General features: G+C 39.3%; 1 protein-coding gene across 6 annotated transcripts in view; it reads right to left on the minus strand.

Annotated features, from left to right (window-relative positions):
• The window catches only part of pcnx1 (pecanex 1), a 297449-nt gene that overhangs the window by 183458 nt on the left and 94327 nt on the right, over positions 1–19664 (minus strand). For 5 of the 6 annotated variants that reach the window (XM_078563132.1, XM_078563129.1, XM_078563128.1 and 2 more), the window contains exons 4-5: positions 12652–12691; positions 5881–5970 (exon numbers count right to left, since the gene is read on the minus strand). In XM_078563132.1, the coding sequence (XP_078419258.1) occupies positions 5881–5970; positions 12652–12691 (130 nt within the window). Of the gene's footprint in view, positions 1–182; positions 365–5880; positions 5971–12651; positions 12692–19664 lie in introns of those variants that run through there. The other variant, XM_078563133.1, reaches the window with a different exon arrangement.

Consider the following 19664-nt stretch of genomic DNA (forward strand, 5'->3'; position numbering starts at 1 on the left):
ACTCCCTCCACCACCACTGAACAGTGGCAGCAATGTGTACCATCTACAAGATGCGCTGCAGAAACTCACCAAGGCCCCTTAGGCAGCACCTTCCAAACCCACAACTGCTACCATCTAGAAGGACAAGGGCAGCAGATAAATGGGAACACCACCACCTGGAAGTTCCCCTCCAACCCACTCACCATCCTGACTTGGAAATATATCGCTGTTCCTTCACTGTCGTTGGGTCAAAATCCTGGAACTCCCTCCCTAGAAGCACTCTGGGTACTGCACAGGTACTGGTGATTCAGTTGTCTGGACAGCCAGTGTGGTTCAGATTGGTGCCAACAGCATAGGGTCGATCCACATTCCGACTGGGGTGGATTCAGACTTGCTTCCTTGCCCTACTCATGGTGGAGGTTGTGCTGCTGTGGGTTGGACCTGCCTTCGGGCAGAGAATTCAAGAAGAAAATCAGACCCAAGGAGTCTGAAGAGGGACAGAGACAGGTTAAGTAAGTAAGCAATAAGGTGGCAGATGGAGCGTAATGTGGGGAAATATGAGGTTATTCACTTTGGTAGGAGGAACAGAGAAACAGAATTTTTTTAAATGGTGAAAAACTATTAAACATTGGTATTCAGAGAAATTTGGGTGCTCTTGTACAGGAAACACAGTTAACATGCATGTGCAGCAAGGACTTAGGAAGGCAAATGATATATTGGTCTTTATTGCAAGCCAACTGGAACACAAGAGTAAGGAAGTCTTACTGCAGCTGTGCAGGAGTTTGGTGGGATCGCACCTCGAGTACTGCATACAGTTTTGGTCTCTGTACCCAAGGAAGGATATGCTTACCTTAGAGGTGGTGCAATGAAGTTTCACTAAGTTGATTCCTGAAATGAGAGGGCTTTCCTCTAATGAGAGAGTAAAATCAGCTTATATTCTTTGGAATTTAGGAGAATGAGAGGTGATCTCATTGAAACATAAGATTCTGGGAGGCTTTGACAGGGTAGATACAGAATGGCTGTTTCCCCTAGCTGAAGGATCGAGAACTGGGGGAGTCTCAGGATTGGGGGTCAGCCACTTAGGACTGAGATAAGGAGAAACTGTTTCATACAAAGGGTTTTGAATTGTTGAAATTGCTCACCCCAGAGGGTTGTGGATGCTCTGCCATTCAGTATATTCAAGGCTGAGACTGATTGATTTTTGGACTTATAAGGCAATCAAGGGATATGGAAATCAGGTGGAAAAATGAGTTTGAAGATCATCCATCACCCTATTGATTGGTGGAAAAGGCTCAAGGGGCTGTGTCGTCTTCTCCAGCTCATTTCTGCTTTATTCTTCTGAACCCTAATTAGGACATTGTTTTGAGTTCATAGCTAACCTTTACGAAAGGAGACACGATTGCAATGAGAGAAATGCACTTCTGACTTTTGTCACTGTATTAAGTGCTTTCAGTTGCTGAGTCGATAATAATTTATGGAAAGAAGACAAAAGTAGACAGTATCATATAGCAGGGATGCCAGAGTTTTTTTTTGTCTCTGTGAACCTTACAGAAGTATATGCTAAAATCTTGGCAGCACATATAAAGTTTAAATCCATGCAGCCATTAATTTGCAGGTACCTTAAGAGGCTTAAATCTCACCTTGGTGTACTGATGTAGGATTTATCCAAAAATACTTTATCCAGACTCATGAAATAAGCAGGATAAACAAGCAACTTAAAAAAAATTCTATGCATGAGGAATGGACTGTCAGGGCTAGGGCTACCCGTGTCCAATAGTTGCAATTTGGACACTCCTGCCATAACATCACCTTCTTCTGTCGAATTTGGCAGGGCAAGTATCAATTGGCACACAAATCAAATTTATATTACCGTAAATTGTATACTTATGCTGTGATTTGAAAAAAAACGTACATGTTAAAGGTGCCATCACAAGTCACAATCGCCCAGTTAAATTTTGTGTCTATTTTGCACACTAAGGCTGGAATTTTACGGCCGCGTCGCGGCGGAGACGGGGCTGTAAAATGCGGTGAGCCATTCTAAACTCCACTGACTTCGGCAGGACCGTAAAATCTTAAAGGCCATTTTGCATTCTTGAGATGAAGTAACAGGGTTAAACTGCACAGTAAAGCAGTGTATGATTTCCTATTTAAAGTAAAACTTTCTGAAGGTATCACTTTCCTCTTTTCCTTCTAAATGCCTCTCAAAAGTGCAGATTTCAGTAACTGTTGGGGAAAATATCTCACATAAAAATGAACCCCACTGTATCTTGGGTAGAATGGTTCTGCAAATAAGAACATAAGAACATTAAAAAATAGAAGCAGGAGTAAACCATACAGCCTTTCAAGCCTGTTCCACCATTCAATAAGATCATGGCTGATCTTCTGCCTCAATTTCACTTTCCCGCCTGATCCCTGCATTCCTAAATTCCAAGAGACCACAAAATTATCTCAGTGTTGAATATACTCAACAACTGAGCATGGGTGCTCTTGTACAGGAAACACAAAGTTAACATGCAGGTGCAGCAAGGAATTAGAAAGGCAAATGATATATTGGTCTTTATTGCAAGCGGATTGGAACACAAGAGTAACAGAGTCTTACTGCAATTGCACAGGGTTTCGGTGAGACCAAACCTGGAGTACTACATAAAGGTTTGGTCTCTGTACCTAAGGAAGGATATACTTGCCTTAGAGGTAGTGCAACAAAGGTTCAATAGATTGATTCCGAAGATGAGAAGGCTTTCCTATGATGAGAGTGTAAAATGGGCCTATAATTGTTGGAATTTAGAAGAATGGGAAGTAATCTCATTGAAACATAAAAGATTCTGGAGGCTTTGACAGGGTAGATGTGGAGAGGTTGTTTACACTAGCTGGAGAATCAGGAACTGTGGGCATAGTCTCAGGATAAGGAGTTGACCATTTCGGACTGAGACAAGGAGAAATGGCTTCATTCAAAGGGCTGTGAATCTTTGAAATTGTTAACCCCAGAGGGCTTTGAATGCTGTCATTCAGTATATTCAAGGCCAAGATTGAAAGATTTTTAGACTCTTAAGGCAATCAAGGGATATGGAAATCAGGTGGAAAAATGAGCTTGAAGATCATCCATGATCCTACTTATTGGTGGAACAGGCTCAAGGGGCTGTATAGCCTACTTCAGCTCCTATGGAGCTCCACATCAACATTTACAAGTTTCATTTTAGAAAAAAAGTTCTGCTTTTCTATTCTTCCTACCAAAGTGAATAACCTCTCACTTCGCACATTATACGCCATCTGCCATTTTGTTGCCCACTCACTTAACCAGTCTATATCTCTTTGCAACCTCTGTGTCTTCCTCAGTTGCAGTCCTACTTAGACAAAGACACTGGGACTAACGTAACCATGTTTGTTGAAAATACAAAGCTAAGTCATTAATATAGATTGTAAATAACTAAGACCCTAGCACTGATCCAAACATCACTCCACTAGTCACAGCCTACCAACTTGAAAATGCCCCATTTATCCTTATTCTCCGCTTCTCTCCATTGACCAATCTTAAATGTATTACTCTCAACTGCATGAGCCCTTATGTTGGATATTATCTTTTGTGCGGCAACTTATCGACTGCTTTTTAGACATCCAAGTATACTAAACGCTAAATTCATCAAGCATAATTTCCCTGTCCGATTAAACCATGATTTTCTTAAGTGCATTGTTAAAACTTCCTTAATAATAGATTCCAACATTATCCTGACGACTGATGTCAGGCTAATTGGCTTGTAGTTCCATGTTTTCTCATCCCTCGTTTCTTGAATAGTGGTGTTACTTTTGTTAACTTCCAATCCACTGGGCCCATCTGGAATATAGAAAACTTTTGAAAATCGTAACGAGAGAATAGGGATTAACAAGGCATCCACTATCCTTGTAGCTACCTATCTTTGCATGCCAGGGGGTAGGCCATCAGGTTCAATGTACTTGTCAGCATTTAATCTCTTAAATTTCTCTAGCTTTTATTCTCTGCTGATATTATTTACTTTAAGTTCTTAGCTTTAATTAGCCCCTTGGTTACCCTCCATTTCTCACAGGTACTGTGAGGGCAGACAAAAATATTTTGTTCAACATATCTGCCTCATTTTCCATGATAATTTCTCTGGTTTCTGTCTCTGGAGGCCAATGTTTACGTTAGCTACCATTCTCCTTTTTATATATACTTGGGCAAGTTCTTACAATCTGTTTTGTATTCCTGACAACTTTACTCATTCTATTTTTTCCCTTTGTGTCAACTTTTTGGTAGCCCGTTCCTGGTTTCTAAGTATCTCCCAATCCTCAGGTTTACTGCTATTCTTCTCAACAGTATGCAGTATGAGCTTCTTCTTTTAATCTATGCTATCCTTAACTTTCCTAGTAAGCCACAGTTGGATCTTTCTTGCTGAGTTTTGATTTTTAATAGAATATATTTTTATTCAAAATTTTGAATCATTTCTTTAAAAATTCCCACTGTTTATTTACTGCCATCCTTTCAAGCTATTCACCCAATCAAGCATAGTTAGTTCTCCCCCTCATACCTATACAATTGGATTTAAGTTTAAGATTCTTGTTTTGGACTAAAGGCTCTCAAATCTAATATGGAATTCAGTTGTATTATGAAAACTTTTTCCTGGCAGATCTTTTACTCTGAGATTACTAATTGATCCCGCTTCCTTACACAACACTAGGTTTAAAATAACGTTGTCCCTAGTTGGTTCCACAAAGTATTGTTCTAAGAAACTGTCACAAAAGCATTCTAGAAACTCATCTTCCGGCTACTCTGCCATTTTGATTCGTCCAGTGAAATTAAGACTAAATTCCCCCACGATTATTACTTGTCTTTGCTACAAACTCCAATTATTTCTTGCTTAATGCTCTGCACAACAGTGTAATTATTATTTGGGAGCCTATAAACTACTCCCACTGATGTTTTCTAACTCTTGTTACTCTTTATCCCTCCCCATACTGATTCTACTTCCTGATCTTCCGAGCCAAGATCTTTTCTTACTCGCAACCTTATATCATCCTTTATTGTCAGGACAATAGCTCCTCATTTTCCATTCTGCCTGTCTTTTCAAAATCTTAAGTATCCTGGAATATTTATTTCCCTACCTTGGTCACCTTGCAACCATGTCTCTGGATTAGATCAAGCCCATTTATCTCTATTTGTACCAGTAGTTTGTCTATCTCGTTATGAATTCTTTGTGTATTCTGATAGTGTTTTTTGCTTTAAAACCATTATTCTTTGCATGGACCATATTCACTAATGCACAATTATCGTTAAACAGAGTGGGACAGGAAGGGAGAGTTTGTCTTTACCCAAATCTCTACACTGCTCTATTGCCTTGATTTTTTTCTTTAGATTTCTAAATTTCCTTTCGCCTGATCTACCCCTTCGTCAGTTAAAGTCCGATCCACAGCCCTAGTTATACAAGTTGCCAGGGCGTCAATCCCAGCCCAATTTAAGTGCATCATTTCTTAAGGGAACAGCTCCCTCTTTCCACAGTATTGCTGCCAGTGTCCCATGGATTGAAACGCCTTCTTCCCATACCACTCTTTGAGCCACAAATTTAAGTCTCTAATCTGCATGACCCAGACAGTAATCCAGAACCTTTGAGGTTCTGAATGCTATACCTAGGTTTTTGCTCTTCTGTAATGCAAATCCCACAACTAATTTAAACTAGCTATCAAAAGTATGTTTATTGCTAAGTTATACCTTACATAAGCAGATCAAGTTTCAAATTCCATTATTCCTCAAAATAGGTTGTTACACTAATAATAAACAGGTGATTTTAAGTGGAATGCAACAGAATGTCAGCTAGATACATTTATGGAAGTACCAATATAATAACAAAAAATACTGTATTGTTTGCCAGTCAAATCCTTGCAGACCAAGCTCACCTTTTTCATCATTCGCATCTTTGTACAAACTGCAGCTCTGGCCCAAGCTCAAGCTAATATCGTCAGAAGTTTTTGCAGTTTCTTCATCCCCTATAATGGACATGGAAAGAAATGTCAATCTCCAAATGTCGGATGTTAATTTTCTATTGTGGGTATATGTTAATCTGTAGTGACCCTCCCTTCAGAAAATACATTACCAGCTAGATACTGCTGAATACTCAGCTTGTAGGAAAACAGACTTGCAATGACTTTGCTGGACAATCCAGAGTTTTAGCTCTAAGCGCAATGTGCAAGGGTGCTTCAGTCTGCATGTGTTACCTCCTCCCTTCCCTGAGGAGAAAGGTCCACAATATGGTGGGTCTCTACGCAGGAAGAAATATGATGACATTTTCGACAGGCAGACAATAGGTAAAAAGCACACCTCCAAGATTTGCCAACCTTGTAATACGACAGGAGATAACGCTTAACAGTTTGTTTTCATGTTAACTCTATTTAAAGAGTTCTCCATGTCAACACCATACACCTCTAACGAACCACTGGTACCTTATAAAATAATCATTGGGTCTTTCCATATCAAGACATAAATTGATAATTTAAATTTCACATCACAAAATGATCACGCTGCTTAACGTAAGGCTATTGACTTACAAAATTATGTCTACCTTTTCTGATTATTTCCATTTTAAGAAGGGAAACCAATCTCCTTTTAAAACTTAACTTAATTAGAATTCTGGCCTGTGGCATAAAATTGCTAGAAAGGATCACAGCTAAAATCTGAAACAGGGCTGGAAATTTCCACTGGTCAGCTTGTCTGGGATGAGTTAATTCCAGCCTTTGGTGAGCTGAACAAAGCAATGAGCCTGTGAACATCACTTCCTTCTTTGTTTTCTTGCTGTACATAATCGTTTTTCACTAGTTGCAACTTTTCCTCATTCCACTGGAGTTCATCAATGATATTTGAAATATATGAAATATTTGAGTAAAGCTCATCTTTATCCCTTAAATGCTATTGGTGCTTCAGCTAAGATGTTTATTGTTGAGTTACTTTTCTAGTTGCAGTAATATTTTTTGTTTGAAGGCAAACTGGTACCCAAGGTTGCAAAATAATGACCAAGTTATTCCTCAATTACTCCTCAGTACTGGGAGAAGTTCCATCAAGTGGTGTTTTTTAAAACCTTGCCAGATTTGCTTTTCAATGAGCAAAGCCTATTACTTGAACCTTAACTTCAGGAAGGTAATCTTTCAAATGAATGAACGAAGTGCACCTTTTGGAGTTAATCAATAATTATTATTTGCAGTATATTAGATCCTGATTGCTTCATATAGAAGGCACAGATTTGCATGCCATACACTTAACCAAGCTTCCTATTAATTGTATCCTTGATTGTTTCATCCACTAGGTGAACTATCATAACTATTGATCCTGCTTAATTAATCGATAGGCTGAGAACAGGATTATTGGGGCCTTCTTAAATGAGCTTTATTCAAAGAATTTCTGATTTGAATAGGAACTCATTTTAAAAGTTCTTATGAAACTCCTTCAGCAAAACAAAATTGTATAGAGATATGTCTTAAAGCACTTCATGTACATGACCTAATCTGAATTGTAATGGCCATTTTGCAGTTAAACACAATTTAAATGAAATATTTCAGTAATCAGAGTGTCTTTATGTTACAAATTTTACCCAGTTAAGAAATTTGGCTTTATCAGTATCTGTTGGCAGTGAACTGCTTGTGTAATTGACTTGCAAATTCAGTATGTTCCAATGGGCAAGCATCATGGAACTCACCTTGTTAATTAACTACAAGTGAAAATCTGTGCTCAAACGTTCTGACATAGCACGCTGCAGCTCTCATGTGCTCTATCAACACCCTTAAAAACCAACATTTCAAAACTCTCGACACGAGGCTGAAAATCTCAATTGAGCCTTTATAATGCAGGTAAACTTCGCAACAGCAAGGAATTATTGCCAACTCCAAAGTAACAACAGTTCAATTACACAGCACAGGACATGTGCTGTTAAGATGCCAATAGTTTAGTATTAACAATTATTTAGCTCACACATCACAATCATGCAAGGATAATTCAAAGTATTTGTTGGATGCACTCAGAGCTTTGGCACTCATAGCAGAATAATGTTACTCAAAACATTTTAAAGGACAAGCAACATCAAAAGAAAGAATGATTTAATGCTAAATTCCTCTCAAAATACCTGCTATGAATGGCACACCACCATTACTTTAGTTCAACATCAAATGCAGTCTTAAATGAAAATATCAAGTATAACAGAGATATTTTCAGCGATTTTTAAAAAAACTATAACAAACTGCATCTACCAAAAGCAACCTCCAAAAGCAGTCTTTTCAATTTTAAGCTTGACCCCAGAGAATCTGACAGCAGCAAAATTCAGTTGAAAGTAAAATTAAACTGATCTTAGTCACTATTTTCGCAGTGCACTTTCACTATCGCACAGGATATGCTCAATAAGAATCCTTTACTGGCCTACATTTGTTTTCTACTTTAATGAAATACCAGATATTCAGTCGTCTATCTTCAGGTGCAGAATAATTTTTAAACAAGTTGAATGATTTTGAATTTTAGTTTAGGACATCAGGAGGTAAAATAAAGTCAACTACTGGATTTCCTTAAGGATAATGCCACAAGCTGAATCCAACAGTGCAGCCCCCTGGTGTTTTGTATGGCCCTAAGCTGGCCAGATATCCAAACAATCCTCAAGACTACCCACTTCCACCCTCACTGCAGAGCCCATCTCGGCCCTTACCTGACCGAACTACAACTCTTGGTACCTCCAGGTCAACAACAACTTCTCAAGCTCCAGTTTACACCAATTCCAATTTATCCAAAATTTCTCCAATCCATCCAGTCATGCATTAAGTTTAGTCCAGACAACAGCCATTCTTCACTGCGTATTTTCTCCTTTACCCATTTTATTCTTATCAAATCCCATTCATAGCCTCATCCCATTCTATTTCTGCAGTCATCCTCCAGCTCTACTTTCTAGCCCATGCCTTTCAGTTTTCTGAAATTGATCTGAGTATCCCCATTTTCTTTCCATTTCACAAAAACCTTCAGCTATCTCAAAACCAACTCTCGAGATATCCCTCCCTCAACCCCTTCATCTTGCTACCTCTATCCTCACCTTCAAAAGCCTCCTCAAAATCTCTCTCTGATCACACCTTCCATCATTTCTCCTAACTCTTCTGTTTCTGCTCCGTATTGACTTGTCCTCTGAACAGAGTTGGGACACTTACTATATAAAGGTTAGTTGCTTTTAGGGCTCCACCAATGTTGCTCTTACATTGGTCACAGGAGTGACAGTCTCTCCCTTCCTTCTCAACAGGAAGCACATAACCTTTGCCCTCACCCATTATGCACCACCCCCCCACCCCAGTGACATTAGACATAAATTCACATTGAACCAGCAAATGACATCATGCATTAATTCTCCAATGCATTGAGTCAGTACATAACATTGATTTGGAGCTTCAAAAACAGCACAAGTAATTGGGAGGCAGTAGTCCATAATCATAGTTTGCTTATACTGTACAGAACCCTACCACGTCTTGCTCCGGAGATTACTAAGAGAAAGAATGGATTTAAATGTACATGGGAATCTTAAATTTGAGAACGTCAATGTAGTTCAGCGAGGATGGATTCATTGATGAGAGGGACTTGGTGCAGGATAGGATATTGACAGATGTTTTGGATAAGCTGAAGTTTATGAGGACAGGGACAGCTTTAGAATAAAAACAGAAAATGTTGGAAATGCTCAATATGGCAGCATCTGTGGAGAAAGAAACAGAGGTAACATGTCAGGTTAAGAACCTTGCTTCAGAACTGAGGGAAGACAGAAATGTAACATGCTTTAAGCAAGTGAAAGGTGGGAGGAGGAGGAAGAACCAAAGGGAAAGTCTGTGATAGGTTGGAGGGCAGGAAAGGTTAACTGATAAAAGTTTTCATTGCACAAAAAGCAAAGGGAGTGGTAATAGTTGCAGTAAAGAAACAAGACATTTGTCCAGAGTAGATGCAGAATAATAAATCATCATGCTCAAAAGCAGAGACATGAAAAACAAGGTTAAGACTGTCAAATGCAAAAAAAAATGAAGCAAAATGGAGGGACAAGAACTTATGTCTGAAATTGTTGAACCCGACTTTGAGTCCAGAAAACTGTAAAGTGCCTAATCGAAAAGTGAGGCACTGTTCCTCAAGTTTGCATTGAGCTTCAGTAGAACATTGCAACAGGCCAAGTTAACAGAGATGCCAATGTGAGAATAGGGTGGAGAATTAAAATGACAGGCCACCAGAAGCTCGGGGTCATACCTGCAGACTGAGTGAGGTGTTCAGCGAAGCAGTCGCCCAATCTGCATTTGGTCTCCCCAATGTTGAGGGTGCAATGTGACTAGCAAACGCAATAAAGTAAATTGAAAGAAGTGCATGTAAATGGCTGCTTTACCTGAGAGGAGTGATTGGGGCCTTGGACAGTGAGAAGAGAGCAGGTAAAAGGACAGTTGTTACATCTCCTCTGTTTGCAAGGGAGGATGCTATGGGAAGGGATCAAGGTGTTAGGGGTGTCTCAGGGTTGGACCAGGATGCCGCTGAGGGGGTGGTCCCTTTGGAATGCTGCCAGGTGAGGGGAGGGGAAGATGTGTTTGGTGGTGGCATCACGCTGGAGGTGGTAGGAATGGTGGAGGAAGATCTGTTGGATGCAGAGACTGGTGGGGTGGAAGGTGAGGGCAAGGGGAACCCTATCGTGGTTCTGGGAGGAAGGGGTGAGAGCAGAAGTGCAGGAGATGGATTGCACATGGGTGAGGTCCCTATCAATCAAAGTGGGGCGGGGCGGGGCGGGGGGGAGGGGGGGGGGGGTGGGAAATGTTGTTTGGGAGTCCTTGGTTGGGGAGAAAGGGAGCTATATCAGAAGCAGTGGTGTGAAACAGATGTGTCAGAGATGGAGAAACTGGGAGAATGGAATGGAGTCCTTACAGCACTCTTTTGTTTTAAAGCTTTGAATAGTTGAGTTTGATGACAGATATGGGTGACAGCTTTATGAGCAGATGGGCTTCTGTAAAGGTGAATTCCAGCCATGTTAGATGCAGTAGGCAGTCTTTGGGATAGATACAGCAAGGGCCTGAAACGTAGTTCAGTATTGAATAGGATACCAAGGTTGTTTTTGCCTGACATAGTAGCCATAAAAGGGTGAAATTAGAATTGGCGAAAAAGGTACTAAGTTTTCGGGGGAAGAAAATGGCTTCAATCTTGTCCATTCTTAACTGGATGATATTGGAGCTGAACTAAGATTAAATGTTGAAAAAGCAATCTGATATAACAAAGAGTGGAAGGGGCAAGACAAGAGGTGAAGGAGTGCAACTGGGTGCCATCAGGATATATGTGGAAGTTGACCCCATGTTTGCAGATGTCACCAAAGGGCACCATGTACGTAAGGAAGGAGGGGCCAAGCAGAGATCCTTGAGGGACTAACACAGAAACATAAACTCTTGAGCAGACAGTGACAGGGTAAGAAGGGAAGTCATTGCTGGAGGTGTCTGACTATGATTAGACAGGTAAGTGGGACGAAATGAGGCAGTCCCACTGAAATGGAGGAAGGCGGCGAGGTCAACCTCATTGCAGAACAATGAGGACAGATAATGCACCATGGTCACAATTATAGAGGATGCCAATTGTCCAGGGCCATTTAGGTACTGTAGCAGTAGCAGAAAATCAAAGGCAGAATTTGGGAAAGATGGGCACAGAGTTAGGTAGAGTCAATGCTTTAAAGCTTTTTGAAGAGAAAAAGGCAGCTTGAGATGGGGGTGAGAATTTGCAAGGACAAAAAGGTCAAGGACACTGGGAGAATGCCCCTTTGAATAATACCCTGGTATCTTTTAATGTCCTCCTGAAATGAAATATTATTTTAATTTTTCAATCAAAGGATGATACTTTTGAATTACTTTTCCAGTACTGCACTAGAGTGACAACCTACATTATGTACTTTCACCTCTGAGTCACAAGGTTCTGGTTTAGGTCCTTCCCCAGTGTGTAAGTACAATGAAATGACCAATAATAACTCCTGTTCCATTAATTGAAACCAAGAGTTTAAATTCCATCAGGTATTTTGACAGTGTAAAACTCCATAGCACCGTATTTTAACAGTCAATCTGTTTAAAATTTAAAGAAAAAACCCCCCACAAAATAATGGTAAACCAAAGGAAACTGATCTCCCAAAGAGTAATTCATGTAAACAGACTGGTGTTTGTTGAAAGCCTGCACGCAAAACTTTTCCATTCCTATTGAGAACACATTCAGGAAGCAGGCCTTCGTGTCAAACTGCCTTCAGGGATTCATGAGACCAATCACATACATTCACGTTCTGCCTGTTCCTAAATATACTGGGTTCAGAGCAGTAGACCAGTGCTAAATTTAAACAGCATTGTAAGTTCTGCCTCGCACAGTTACTATCTCCTTCCAGTCTTTTGCTTCAAATTGCAGTTAAAATTAATGCATCAAGGCATTTGGTTTATGGTTCCAGTTTTTGCTAACATCTTGCAAAAGGGGTCAAAGTAATTCACGAATTCACAGAGTCAAAAATTCAAAATGCTTATTTTTAGGTCGCCCACGAGCTGGGCATCAGTACTGCGTAAGCAAACTATCACACGTTGCTTCAGTACAATTCAGTGAGGAATTTAATTCTGGAACATTCAACGTTACTAGATAAATTTAAAAAACCTCAACTCATTAGACTGCAGATCTCATACCTTTGATGCTCGCTGTTGCTCCAAGGTGAGGCTGCACAACCTGTTAACAAAGGAGTGGAAATAATTAAAAAAGTATAAACTTCATAATTCAGGTTTGTTGCCGTATATCAAATTCAGTTGTTAAGAACAAGACACTTCACCTTAAACGCTATAAATAAATCCAAGATTGTAAAGACAGCATTTCCTGGATGGAGATCAACATAATCAATGTACATTTTAAAGAAAAAGCTATGTGCTCTTTCAGTTACAGGGATTGATCTCATTGATTCTAAAAAAGGTTTGCTCTTGAAGCTATTTTGGAAATTTACTGTCTTAATTTTGAAAGAATATATTTATTTTGAGTTTTCACTATGCATATGGAGCAGAAAATGTTGGAAAATGGTGCTATATTTCAGTGCCCTCCCTACCTTGCCCCTCAATTTTTAGTACCAGATTCAAATATTCCCAGTGCAAGTACAACCCCTTTTTAGATTGCCTCAATTGTATCTTGTTACGAAAGTATAATAGTTTTCATATTTTTTGGGTTTATTGTAAAGTGGGTTTATGGGTGCAAGTACAGTTGGGTCTGTGTGATTTAATTACATTTGAAGTCAGGCAGGCTGCAAGCTTGGGGTTATTAGAAGAAGCTAGGTGTAGAAATTGGTTTGAAATGCTAATTAGTAAACATGGATGCTGGCTTAGCCTGTAAAGTGTGATGGGAATTTGCATTTTTAGATAAGTGAAGGGATAGTTTGGATTTCAAAGGGATGTTACTCTGTTTACAACTAGTCAGATCAACAAGGCTAAGGAGTACATTTATTTTTCCCAAAGGTTACTGACAATATTGGCAACATGAATGTTTTTATGTTATGGGAAAGGTACCATTCCAAAGACATATGGAACAATATAATTTACATATTAAAGAGAGAGAAACATATATAAAAAGAAAATGAAAGGCTATGTGAGGGGAGGGCCATGTAAGATCTAACAGGAGTGTGAGAAACAGTCTTCAAGATACATCCAGCCATTTGTGCATAAGTCAGCTGTGTCCAATAACTGAAGCTGGAGAAAGCCATTTGGAATTCCACTGTCAAGTGGGTGCTGTGTTAACTTACTGATTTTTTTTTTCATCTAAAATCTATTTTGGACTGCTACTTTAAAGGGGGTGTGTAACTGGGAGTCAGATTAATTAGGAATTTTAGGATTTGTTATAGTATTAAGTAATTGTAGTCTTATGCACATGCTTGAAATCTTTTATTTTGTTAATAAATATTTTAATTTAATTTTTAAAATCCCTAAAGGTCTTGGTGGACTCACTACTTCTGAATTCAGTGCACACATCTCCTTGTAATAAATACAAATTGCAAAACCATTGTGATAGTGGGACCAGGTTTCCCTTGTGGATTTGGTCCACCTGGCACACATCATCTGCCACATCATAACAATCTATATGAAATTTCCTGGCATTTCCCACATTCAAATATCTTGTTCATATGCACACCCTAATGCCAAAAATAAACTGGCATCTTTAATCTGCGATGAGCACTGGCCCGGATTTTGTGGTCAGTGTCAAACAAACGCACCAGCCATTCATTACATTTGCCCACAGAAAGCCTGTAGGCTTTAACACTGAAACCTGTGGTGATTAAAAATCCGTTTAGGTGCAGCACCCTCCACAGGGGAACTTTGACTTGTATAAACAGGGAAAGCGACTGGGTATCATCTTAAACAATCAGATTGAAGCAGCTTTATTGAAGTGCGCAAAGTCTGAACAAGGAAGTGTCTGCTTGAATATTTAATTAAATGTCAAATTTAATTGAAATGAAGAGAGGGAAAGAAAGATGGAATTAAGTGGGGGTCCAAAAGTAACAGAAAGAAAATGTTAGCAAATATTTTCTTTAAGATTTCCAACAAAATTAAAATCTGAAGGAACGAGACCCATATTTATAAAAGTTAATTTTTAGTGCCAGGGAGGTTGCTTTGTAGTAATTAGGACTTAGCATGCTACTAAAAATTTACTTAGGCTGGAATGGACAAGCCCTAAATTTTTTTAGCGAGTTCAGTAGCTATCTATTAAACAAGCACAGCAACTTAATGTCCTTTCACATGATTCAATGCTGAATTTTTAGGTGTGATACCGTTATAGCAAAGCTTCTGGAGGATCAAGGCAACTGTGCCGACTATTTCCCGATTTCTGCGTTTAACTGAACACCTGTGACGATTGGAGATTGCTGCCCGACTTGCGCTTTATTAACCGTGAGTACTAAAAGTCTCACTGTTATTTTTACCACAAAATCCCAGGCCAAATTATTCTTCCCAAGCTATTCTCCAAAATGGCAGCATGTGCTGGGAGACACTGAGTATAAACAGCTGCCTGGAACCTAAAACTTCTGTCAATATCATGAAATAAATGAAGGATGCACTTGAACAGATGAACTCAACAAACCTTTTTCATTATTGAACAGTTCATTTATTTTGTGGTTAAGTACTATTTTAACAAAGTTAGCATTTTTAAAATGAAGTTATGTGGACAAGGAGGCAAAAAAGATTGAAAATCTGGAAAAATCAAGGTACAACTTGATCAAAAGCTTTAAACAACATTATAGGTACCGTAGATCATGGCATATAAGTCGATTTTTGAAGCCTCCAAAAACGGGGGCCAACTTATACGTTCAGTATAAAATCCGAACTATTGGTGTGAATGTATGTTCTGGTGGTTGCCATTTTGAAATGTGAATAAAAAACATAGCAGCAGTAATTCATATTAAATTAATGCAGCACAGTTTATTGAATGAATTAGGTATACAAAGATACCTTTAACCACAATCGAAGTGTTTCAAAACTGTCAAATTTATTGCCTTCGGCTTCCAAACAAAGAGCTCATCGAATTCATTCTGAGTCACTTTGGCTACATAATCGTCCTAAGGGTCCCACTCTGGATCAGATGTGGGGTTTTCACTTTCAGAATCATCCCTCCACAACAAATTATCTTCCTATCTATGCACTGAATTGGATAGTCTTTTTTGGAATCATCCAATGATACTTAGCAGACTAACAGCATCCAATGGATTTGATGACAAAAATCGCACAAAACATCAAGCAGGGCAGCGCGCATATTTCCACTTTTTTGTGAAGGTTATGTTTTCCCGTCTATTCCATCTGGTGTGAACATGATCCCTAAATAGCTTGTTGAGATGCACATCTAAAGGTTGAACTATGGATGTTAGACCTCCTAGTATAACTACAATGTGGGTGTTATTTCTTCCCAGGCATCCCTTGATCTCATTGGTTATATGGGATCTGAACATATCCCACACTATATCTGCATTCTTTACATAGGCCACTTGCTGGAGATCAGAAATAAAATCAAAAAATGCTCAGAATGCTCAGCAGGTCAGGCAACATCAATGGAGACAGAAACAGAGTTATCATTGCAGATCCATGACATTTCATCAGCACCTTATAGGTTACCCTAAATCATTGAGTACAAGAATCACTTCAGAATGATCAACATGGTGTAGACGGAATATGTCTCCAGTTTAATTTACTGTATATTTAAAATAATTGTTATTTAAAACAAGTCTTCGCTCAAGTATAAAACACAAAGTAAAAAAAAGTTGAAGCTATTTATACCAAAGTACTCTGTGGAAGAGCAGAAGGCTCCTCTATACCATAGCAAAGTTGTCCCAAGTCATTTCGGTAGGACTTAGTGCTCGTTAAGAATAGCATACTCTTGCTACCTACGGTATCCAACACTAGGTCAGGTGTAGCACAACTGTTTCATCTCAGTGTAGTGGAAGTGAAAATCTAAAGCGAGGAAGAACTGTACAGATAACAACGAAAATGACCTCTAAAATACTAAATTCGGAGTTTGTCTGCAGAAGGCGCCACAATTCAACAACTGCATTCAAGAGATAGCAGTAGAAATGCTAAAGATTGAAAGGGTGGCAGTTTAAAGTACTGTTTTCTGGCATAGCAGAAATGTTATTGGGCTAGTAATCCAGACAGCCAAGCTAATGTTCTGGAGATAAAAGTTCACATCCTACGATGGCAACTTGGGGAAATTAAATTCAATTAATAATAAATCTGTAATTAAAAGCAACTCTCAGTAATGATAACTATGAAATTACCAGATTGTCATAAAAAACCCACCTGGTTGGCTAATGTCCTTTGGGGAAGGAAATCTGCCATCCTTACCCAGTCTGGCTTACGTGTGATTCCAGGCCCACAGCAACATGGTTGGCTCTTAACTGCCCTCTGAAATGACCTAGCAAGCCACTTGGTTGTATCAAACCACTGAAAAGTACTATGAGCTTGCCTACACCAGATGGACTGCTGTGTTTCAAGGCAGCGGTTCACCACCACTTTCTCAAGGACAACTGGGGATGGACAATAAATGCCATTGGTCCTCACATCCCATGATTGAATTTAGAAAGATTTTTAATAGGCATCTTCTTCTACTTCACAGTTGCTTGTATGGCAATTTTTTATTTTAACTAAACTCTTAATCTAACTTGGAAGATGAATGTGAATAGCAGCAAAAGTTTTTTTTCCTAAACCTCTAGCGATCAAGATGAGGGCTTCAGTACTGAAGATTGAATACTTTTCCCATCCTTCCCTCATACTAGGATCCAGCACTCTCAGTTAAGTACTGTGCAGGCTAGATACAGAGTAAATCTCTTTCAAACCAGAAGTAACTCCAGCAACATGAATCCCCTCCAGCCTCATGGTCCCTGTCAAAAAGTCAATCACTTTACTATCATCATGCGCTGAATTTCATATAGCTTTCGGTCAAAGGCTTCTGATCATTATGAATGGATTGAGACTGCCTCAATGTCATTTCATCCAGAATTCCTACAGCTAAGGGGCACAGATGACTTTCATCTAGTCTAGGCTTCAAAATCCATTCATGCTTAAGACACTGATAGCTGTCAATTGGCAACGACAGAAGCATTAATACATGCAAAAAACAATTGGAAAATTAAGCCAAAAGAGTTGAAAACAAAACAGCTTTGAAGATTCTAAACTCTCAGATTTCTGGAAGGAGAAAATGCTATTGAAAATATCCCTGAAACCATGAATATGGATCCCCCACAATTATGGAGAAAATATGAAAACAAATGAAGAACAAAATAAGATCGACATAAGGTTGGTGGTGGGGGGGGGAGCACAAGAATGGAAAAGGAGTGAAATAGAGGTAATGTGCATTACACTCTTTTGTAAAGGAAGGCCACATAGAAAGACAAGGAAATGAGCATGAGTTCTACTTGCTCTGAGTGTCACAGAAATAACTGTTACTTAATGATACTGATATTTAACTGCTGTTGCACCAAATTTAATACATCAATGACAGATACCTAAAAAAAGAGCATTTTATGTGGAAAATGCTTTCAAAGCGAACAGATTTTGATTCCCAAAACAACAATACACTTGGGAGGGCTTCTTCTGAGTTCTTTTGTCTCCGGAAGAAGCACCCATAATAACCGCAGGAACAAAATCCAAAATCAATCAACAAATACCTGGCCTAATGAAAAAAGACTGTAAAAGCTTCATAGCTAGGAGTTTTAAGAAACATAAAAGCACCAGGAATCCATGTCAAATGAACTGGCTGCACCGAAAGCTGCTTTGGCAACATACAGCAAGTGGCGATCAACGGGCAAGAATCTGTGTCGGTGCCAATGACGTGGAAATTTAAATGGATCTTAAATGTGGTTACACAATTCAGAAGTCATATACTGAAGGGTATTTCTTGTATTTTGGTTGGTTTTGCCAGGTGGTAAATGTAAAGGAAATTAGAACTGAAAGAGGTCTGGGCAAATAAAATAGATGGATCACTGAATGACAGTTACACTGCTAGATACACAAAAGTATCACCTTGTATTTAAAAGAGAAAACATTAAATATGAAGGACCAAATGGATCAGTCACATTTCAAATGGAACCAGCAGATACATGGGAACACCACCATCTACTTGGAAGTTCCTCTCCAAGCCACTCACCATCCTGACTAGGAAATATATTGCCATTCCTTCACTGTCACTGAGTCAAAATCCTGGAGCTCCATTCCTAACAGCACAATGGGTGTACCTACACCACACGGGCTGCAGCGGTTCAAGAAGGCAGCTCACCACCACCTTCTCAAGGGCAATTAAGGATGGGCAATAAATGCTAGCCTTGCCAGCGATGCCCACATACCGTGAATGAATAATTCCATTGGCAAAACTGCACAAGCAGAAGCATTCAGTTCACTGGGCTACTCACCAAGACTGAAATCATCAGAAACCTTTTTGAAATTACGTTGAACCAAGCTATTTTAAAGCAATAAAACTCATTGGTGTAGCCACATACTTCATATGAATGTTGATGCACATACATTTGAAAGGACGAAGGCACACTGAAAGGATTCAAAAATGACATAAGGCATACTTTCCTTTATTAGCCGAGGCATAGAAAATTAAAGCAGGGAGGTTATGCTCGAACTATATAAAACACTAGTTAGGCCACTGTTGGAGTACTGCGTACAGTTCTCATCACCACATTACGGGAAGGACATGATCATGCTAGGGGAGCTACAGAGGAGATTCATGAGGATGTTGCCAAAGATGGAGAATTTTAACTATGTGGAAAAATTGAATAGGCTGGATTGTTTTCTTTGGAAGGGGGGAGGCTGAGGGGAGATTTAATTGAGATCTATAAAATTATAAGGGGCATAGATAGAGTGGATAGAAGGGTTTTCTTCCCCTAACAGAGGTGTCAATAACCAGAGGGCATCGCTTTAAAGTTACTGATAGAAGATTAGAGGGAAGTTGAGGAGAATTTTTTTTCACCCAGAGGATAGAGGCGGTCTGGATATCACTAAAATGGTGGTGGAGGCAGAAACACTCATTACATCTACAAATACTTGGATATGCACTTCTTTTCACTTGAGGGAAAAAAAGAAAGTAGGAAATAAGATCCAGCCTTTAAAATGATGCAAGGTTCAAATAATGCAAATGTAAGCAGGTAATACAAGTTCAGGTGTTATCACAGGTAATA

Source organism: Cetorhinus maximus, chromosome 18 (genome assembly GCF_964194155.1).
Source record: "Cetorhinus maximus chromosome 18, sCetMax3.hap1.1, whole genome shotgun sequence".
Lineage (NCBI taxonomy): Eukaryota > Metazoa > Chordata > Chondrichthyes > Lamniformes > Cetorhinidae > Cetorhinus > Cetorhinus maximus.